This window comes from Mandrillus leucophaeus, unplaced genomic scaffold, assembly GCF_000951045.1.
Source record: "Mandrillus leucophaeus isolate KB7577 unplaced genomic scaffold, Mleu.le_1.0 Scaffold413, whole genome shotgun sequence".
Taxonomy (NCBI): Eukaryota; Metazoa; Chordata; class Mammalia; order Primates; family Cercopithecidae; genus Mandrillus; species Mandrillus leucophaeus.
In genome coordinates, this window is record NW_012104399.1 from 731,249 (window position 1) to 739,421 (window position 8,173).

Sequence of the window (8,173 nt, forward strand, 5' to 3'; positions counted from 1 at the left end):
ACCACACCCAGCCAAGCTGTCACTCTTTATAAAGTATTATTCTTTTATTTTTATCTTATTTATTATACTTTAAGTTCTGGATACATGTCCTGAATATGGAGGTTTATCACATATGTACGCATGTACCATAGTGGTTTGCTGCACCCATCAACCGGTCATCTAGGTTTTAAGCCCTGCATGCATTAGGTATTTGTCCTAGTGCTCTCCCTCCCCTTGCCCCCCACCCTGCAACAAGCCCCGGTGTGTGATTTTCCCTTCCCTGCGTCCATGTGTTCTCATTGTTCAGCTCCCACTTATGAGTGAAAACATGCAGCGTTTGGTTTTCTGTTCCTGTATTAGCTTACTGAGAATGATGGTTTCCAGCTTCATCCATGTCCCTGCATAGGACATGAACTCATTCTCTTTTATGGCTGCGTAAAATATTATTCTATCATATCATGAACTCCACAATGATAGGAACTATATCTTAACTTTACACCTGGAACAGTACCTTGTTATATAGTAACAACTCATATATAATCAATTCAGACCTTGACTATTTTGAAAGCATTTTCATAAACTGCTAGTTTCAAGAATTCTTTTGTAAAACTTTTGAAGAAGGTTTTATTTTAAATTTTTTTTCTTTTTTACTTTTTTGTAATATAAAGAAAAGTATCAGAACTTACCCAAGGTCACACAGCTAATGTGTTTAGTTGAAGATTCAGACCCAAGTTTGGTTATCATTTAACGCTGTTTTTTTCTATGGTGAAATACAGTCTGTCTTTAAAATTCAGGATTTTACTATTCAGACACTAAAATGGTTTTTAACTAGAAACTCAGTGGCATATACCTGCCTTCACAGTTGTCTGTGCTTCAGTTAGTAGTGATGAACAATAATATAGCTTATTTAAGAGTTTGAAAAGAAAATGCAGAAAAGAAAATGAAAATAAGCCCCTTCTGCCTTCTTCTTAGGAGTGTGTGCCTCTTGATGCAGGTCTCAATGCCGTGTGTTCTCTTTGCTGCTTCTCCATCAGAACTTCATTTGAAAGGTGGAACTAATGCCGAAATGGCACCACAGATTGATTATACAGTGATGGTAAGGGCTTTTGTTGTTGACAAACTAAGATCTCATACATGCTTCTGAGTCTCCATTCTCTATTTAAATATATCTTGAGTGGTTTTTTTGTGAGTTTCCTGTTTATCTCTTCATGGTGTCTTTTTTCTTGTTTATCTCTTCATGGCGTCTTTTCTTTCTTTCTTTTTGTTTTTGAGACAGTGCTGTCGCCAAGGCTGGAGTACGGTTGCATGATCACAGCTCACTGCAGACTCAACCTCCTGAGCTTAAACAGTCCTCCTATCGTGACCTCCTAAGTAGCTGGGACTACAGGCACACACCCAGCCAATTTTTTAAAAATTTTTTTGCAGAGTCAATGTCTCACTGTGTTGCCCAGGCTGGTCTTAAACTCCTGAGCTCAAAGGATCCTCCCACCTCAGCCTCCCAAATATGTCTAGTTCTATTGCAGTAGGGGGTAGGGAATTATGTTTACTTTAAGTTTGTTGTTATATCCTAGAATAGTGTTTATAGTGAATTTTTTTTAAAAAAAACTCAGGTGTGGTGGCTCACACCTGTTATCCTAGCACTCTGAGAAGCTGAGGTAGGCAGATCCCTTGAGCTCAGGAGTTCAAGACCAGCCTGGGCAACATGGTGAAATCCCATCTCTACAAAAAAAAAAAAATATAAATAAAAAACAAAAAACACCACACACAGAAAAATTAGCCAGGCATGGTGGTGCACACCTGTCCAAGCTACTCAGGAGGCTGAGGTGGGAGGATCACTTGAGGCTGGGAGGTCGAGTTTGCAGTAAGCTATGTTGGCACTTCATCCTGGGTGATAAAGCAAGATGCTGTCTTTAAAAAAACAAAACAAAACAAAAAACACCTTGAGTGTGATAGAAATTATATCAATTGTGATGTGTTATTTTATAAATACAAGAATTATGATTTGGAGGAAAACTCAAACTTTTTTTTCCATTAAGCCCCTTCCATTCTAGGATCAAACATTTAAAAAATGATTTAAAAAATACTGGCGTGCTCATATAACTAGTGGGAGAGAAAAGTGGTATAATCTTTTTTTTTCTTCCAGATTTTTTAAAGTGTAATTTTCAGTTGAATCCATCCTTTTTAACATGCAGTTCTGTGATTTTTGACAGTGATATAATTCACAGTTATGAACCATCTACCACAATCAACATGTAGAATAGTTCCATTACTCTAAAAAATTCCCTTGTACGTTTTTGTAATCAGTCCTGAGTCTCAGCCCCTGGCAACTGCTGATCTGTTTTCTGTCATCGTTTTGCCTTTTGTTCAGAATGTCATGTAAGAAATAATACTGTATGTAGGCTTTGAGTCTGGGTTTTTTGCTATCCATAATACATTTGAAATTCATCCATGTTGCTTATATCTGCAATGAAAACTTGAGTTGTGTTCTCGTATATGGATGTACCAGTTTGTGTATCCATTCATCTGTTGAAAGGCATTTGGGTGTTTCCAGATTTTGGCAATTATAAATTAAGTTACTGTTAACATTCATATGCAAGTTTTTGTGTGATTGTACATTTTCATTTCTCTTGGGTAAGGTTGTTACAATAAGCAAATGTCTAACTTTATAATACATAGCCAGGTTATTTTAGCTTCCAAAGTGGCCACTTTTTGCATTATTACCAGTACTATACGAGAGTTCCAGCTGAAGTGGGCACAATGGTGTGTGCCTATAGTCACAGCTCTTTAATACTTCGTAGGCTGAGGTGGGAGGGTCTCTTGAGTTTAAGCTGGAGTCTAGCCTGGGTAACATAGCAAGACCCCATCTCTAAAATAAAAATAAATATCAAATAGAGGGTTCCAGCTGTTCTGTATCCATCCTAGCACTTGATATTTTCAAGTTTTTATTTGTTAAGCTTTTTCTGCCTTTAAAAAAACCCACAAAACAAGGTTAATAACGTGCATACCTCTTGGATACGTAAGAGACAACCCAGAGAAATAAGTAAATCTCTAGAGTAAATCTCAAAGAGTTGCCTTAGACATCAGGCTTAAACACCATCTTTCTCTGAAATCTTGCCATTCTAATAGGTGGTATAATCTTTTTAAAGTCAGTTCGATGGGATGTATAATAAAAATTAATCTCCCCCCACCTAGTAATTTGACTTCAAGGAAACTGCTCTAATTCAATATTGCAAAATGCAGCTAAAGATAAATGTTAAAGGTATTTGAACAGAGCATTATACACTGTAATTATCATTATATAAGATAGATCATTACCTAATAATGAAAAATTGGAGAACCGTTAAGTAAATTAGGCTAGGATGCCATGGAGGCATTCAGATTTTGTTTAGGAATAATTTCATGATGTCAGGAAAATGCATATGTTTATAATGTTAAAGCATTGTCTGTGGAATGAGATTTCAACTGTATAAAAAATTGAGATGGCAGAATGGAATGCTCTTCACCAATACCCCCTCATTTCTTAAATGTACTATATTGAGACGCGTTAGGAAGTATTGACCTTTGGAGTAGAATAACCACTGATATCAAGTATCCTAAGTTCTAGTTTTTTTCATTAGATAGACTTGCACAGCTCTGATTAAATAAATGTCAAACTTTTATATTTAGCTACTTACCAGTTTTTTTCATTTGAAAAAATGGAACCAGCCTACATATTCTTATAACACCGTTTACCTATAGCATCCAATTACTAGCTAGCAAAGCACTTTTGTTTAATAAATATGCTTGTTAAATTAGTGAATATTGCTGATTAACCTAATGATAAAAACTGATTTTTTTCAGGTCTTCAAGCCAATTGTTGAAAAATTTGGTTTCAGATTTAATTGTGACATTAAAACAAGGTAAGTTGCTTATTTCTTTAATGTTAGGATCTATTACTTATGCTAAAAATAGTGGAAAAGTTAGACCCTTAGAGAACTGTCTTTCTGGTACCCACTTAATACATTGCATCTCTTGTAAGAAATAATTGTACTTTGAGGCTTAAAAATAATGAACAGCAGGGGCATGGGGACTTGAGAACAGCTACACATGATGGTTATTTATTTCTAGGGAAAATATTTTCAAGGGAATTTTCACACCGAGGTACCCTCATATCTAGTGTTATTTCATGCCCCAGCACAGCTGAAGTGCTCACTGTGTGTAGACAACTGGACTAAACACTAAGGGGTCATAGAAGGAATTCTCTTCCACAATGTGATCTGAATTGTTTTCCTAAGAAACACATTGGGCATTCAGGTTATTTCTCTTTAAGGCTTCCCTTCTGCCACATAATCACTAGGCCGTATTTCCTGGTGTGACATTTAAGTGCTTTGAAGTCTTGCCCTAACTTTTCTAACTTCTTCATCCCTCTCCTCCTTTCAACGTGTTATATATTCTAACAATATGTTTGCTTGTTATTCCTTAAATATGCTTTGTGCCTTTGGACTTCTGTGTCTTTGTTCATGTTATTCTTCCCCTGCTCTCCCAAAAGTTAGAAATCCTGTGTTTTTTTCAACGTGAAACTTATACTTCTTTATGACCTCTGATTGTACCTCAATCGGAATTCATATTTGTACCTATGTTGTAACCTTTCTTATAGCCTGACTTGTATTCTAGTAGATAGTGTATGGAGCCATCTCCCTACCAGATGTTGAGCTCTTTGACGGGAGGAGTACTGTCTTCTCACCATCTGCTGTAGAACAGATGACACCAATTAATTGAATTAAAACTTTTAAAGTGTTTTGCTACCTAAATATTCATCATATATTTATCTGAGTACCTACCATGTGCCAGACATTGTTTAAGGCACAGGAAAACAGCGGGAATGATATAGGTAAGTCTAGCCCTCAAGGAGCTTATATTCTACAACAGCACTGCCAAATAGAACTTTCTGCTTTGAGGGAAATGTCCCATATCTGTGCTGTCCAACATGGTAGTCACTAGCCAAATGTGACTATTGAGCACTTAAAATGTGGCTAATGCTGCTGGGGAGCTGATTTTTATATTTTATTTAATTTTAATAGTTTCACGTATCTCAAGGCTACCATATTGTACAGACAAAATTTTGTTTTCTAATGTGTAAAATTTTACAAAATACAGACCTAAAATATTTAGACCTTTCCATGGATTACATGTTTGGATATCATTGACATGTCATTTTATTGGAATACCGAGTTTTGTTTTTGTCATACAATCAGTTTATGTGGGCATTTGTTATACTTTTCATAGGGGATATTACCCAAAAGGGGGTGGTGAAGTGATCGTTCGAATGTCACCAGTTAAACAGTTGAACCCTATAAATTTAACTGACCGTGGCTGTGTGACTAAGATATATGGAAGAGCTTTCGTTGCTGGTGTTTTGCCATTTAAAGTAAGTTGTCTAGATGTTCTCAGAAATAAAATGTGTGTGTGTCTTGATAAGTATTATGTCAATTAAATTTTGAAATTATTGAGAGAACTTAACATTTTTTTAAAGAAAGAAATCATGTCCTTTGTGGCAATATGACTGCAGCTGGAGGCCATTATCCTAAGCAAATTAATGTAGGAACAGAAAACCAAATACCACATGTTCTCATAAGTGGAAGCTATGCATTGAATACACATGGACGTAAAGATGGGAACACTGGGGACTGCTAATGGGAGGTGGGTGGAAGGGGAGTGAGGGTTGAAACACTGTCAGGTACTGTGTTCACTACCTAGGTGATGGGATCATTAACATACCAGATCTCAGCGACATGTAATTTACCCATGTAACAAACCTGCACATGTACCTCCTGAACCTAAAAGATGAAACATATATATTAATGGATACATTAACAAAAATAAAGTTAATTTGCTTAAGCGTTTTTAAAAATTCAGTGCTCTCTTGAAAATCAAGTTATTAAATAATGCATGTAAAAGCAACCAATTATTTTATATGTCTTTGAAGTCTTGAAAACAATTTTCCAAATAATCAGTAATTGTTTTATTGTATTTTTCTGTCTTGCTAAAATAGGTAGCAAAAGATATGGCGGCGGCAGCAGTTAGATGCATCAGAAAGGAGATCCGGGATTTGTATGTTAACATCCAGCCTGTTCAAGAACCTAAAGACCAAGCATTTGGCAATGGAAATGGAATAATGTGAGACAATACTTTTTCCTACACATTAGTTGAGAGCCCCAAAATAATTCTCATTAAATTAAAGATTTGTAGGGTTTCCTGCTTAAGTTTATAGTTTTAAGAAGTTTCAATTTATGTATGTATGTATGTATGTATGTATTTATTTATTTATTTTCGAGGCAGAGTCTCGCTCTGTCGCCCAGGCCGGAGTGCAGTGGCACGATCTCGGCTCACTTCTAGCTCTGCCTTCTGGGTTCACGCCATTCTTCTGCTTCAACCTCCCAAGTAGCTGGGACTACAGGCGCCCACCAACACGCCTGGCTGTTTTTGTATGTTTGGTAGAGACAGGGTTTCACCGTGTTAGTCAGGATGGTCTTGATCTCCTAACCTCATGATCTGCCTGTCTCCGCCTCCCAAAGTGCTGGGATTACAGGCATGAGCCACTGCGCCCGGCCTCAATTTGTATTTTTAAGGACATTCCTACCTAAAACACCAGTATCATAAAGTAAGACAATTATTCTGAATTTGTTCTGAGGATGACTTGCCTTTTGTTACGTTGTTACATTAAACTTAAATGTTTAATCAGAAGTTAGGCTTTAAAGCTAGTCCTGTGAGAATATTTCCAGTTGCATGAAATACTTTAAATGTGAAATCAATTCACAAATAAATATAGCAAAGAGCTTTTTAAAAACAGACTAGAGGCCAGGCACCATGGCTTATGCCTGTAGTCCCAGCACTTTGGGAGGCTGAGGTGGGCAGATCACAAGGTCAAGATATCAAGACCAACCTGGCCAACATGGTGAAACCCTGTCTCTACTAAAAATACAAAAATTAGCTGGGCGTGGTGGTGCACACCTGTAGTCCTAGCTACTTGGGAGGCTGAGGCAGGAGAATCGCTTAGACCTGGGAGGTGGATGTTGCAGCAAGCTGAGATCACGCCCCTGCACTCCAGCCTGGCGACAAAGCAAGACTCTGTCTCAGGAAAAAAAAAAACAGACTAGAACTATTATGTTAATTCAGTTAGGAGTTGTAGATTTAAGTATTAGTACAAATTCTTTAACTGATTTTTTGAAGTATAAAAGTACCATTTTTGGATATTTAAGTTTCAAATCCTCTCATTCAGAATTTCCATTAAAAGGTTTAAAGTAAATGCTTGCTCTACCTATGATAATACTATCTAAAAACCATAGAACAATACCAAAGTCTCTGCATAATGACCTTTTTATTTAAGATAATTCTGAAACACTTTATAATACTGTGTGCCTGTGAAATGGTACTGCTTAGTGCTAATGACATGGTAACTTGTTGGGGGGCATGGTAGACATTTCTTAACCTGTGAATTAGAATCTGGTGTGACTTCTGGTCAAGTGGTAAAGGATACTAGTGGTCTGATTAAGATAGACAATGCTAATCATGCCACCCTATATGAAGAATTTTTACTTTTGCAATTTGCTGCCCAGATTTTGTTCTGCCTATTTAATAGCCATTGTTCTCCTGTGTTGTATTTGCATAAATTTAGAATATTTATAGTAAAGGTAGTAATAACTTCTTTTCTTGCACAGAATTATTGCTGAGACCTCCACTGGCTGTTTGTTTGCTGGATCATCGCTTGGTAAACGAGGTAAGATAAATGAAGGGGGTCCATAGTTCCCAATGCTACTGGAAAATTCTTTAATCTCTCAGGGTTGGAATGTTATAGAATGATGAATGACAAGTTTAAAAGGATGTAGTTAATTGATTCTCTTTTAGAGTCAATTACACTTTCAGACTTTCAGTCTTTCTCCCACCTTTATACTTTGAAAAATTTCAAACTTATGGAAAAGTTGAATGACTCGTTCAACTAGTCATCCATACAGCCTTCTCTTAGATTCACTAGTTTTGAACATTTAGTTTGTTGTGTATATTTCTGAGCCATTTCAATGTAAGTTGCAGGTGCCATGTCTCACCCCTGAATACTGCAGCATATATGTCCAAAGAACAATAAGTACACAATTATAATACCATTTTTACACCTGAAGAATTTGTCTGTTTTATTCTGACACACCTGATAGCTTCATAC

General features: G+C 36.6%; 1 protein-coding gene across 1 annotated transcript in view; it reads left to right on the plus strand.

Annotated features, from left to right (window-relative positions):
- Positions 1–8,173, plus strand: part of RTCA (RNA 3'-terminal phosphate cyclase) — a 32,848-nt gene that overhangs the window by 6,424 nt on the left and 18,251 nt on the right. The window contains exons 5-9 of the mRNA XM_011992557.1: positions 931–1,075; positions 3,820–3,878; positions 5,245–5,386; positions 6,011–6,135; positions 7,677–7,735. Coding sequence (XP_011847947.1) covers positions 931–1,075; positions 3,820–3,878; positions 5,245–5,386; positions 6,011–6,135; positions 7,677–7,735 — 530 coding nt within the window. The remainder of the gene's footprint in view (positions 1–930; positions 1,076–3,819; positions 3,879–5,244; positions 5,387–6,010; positions 6,136–7,676; positions 7,736–8,173) is intronic.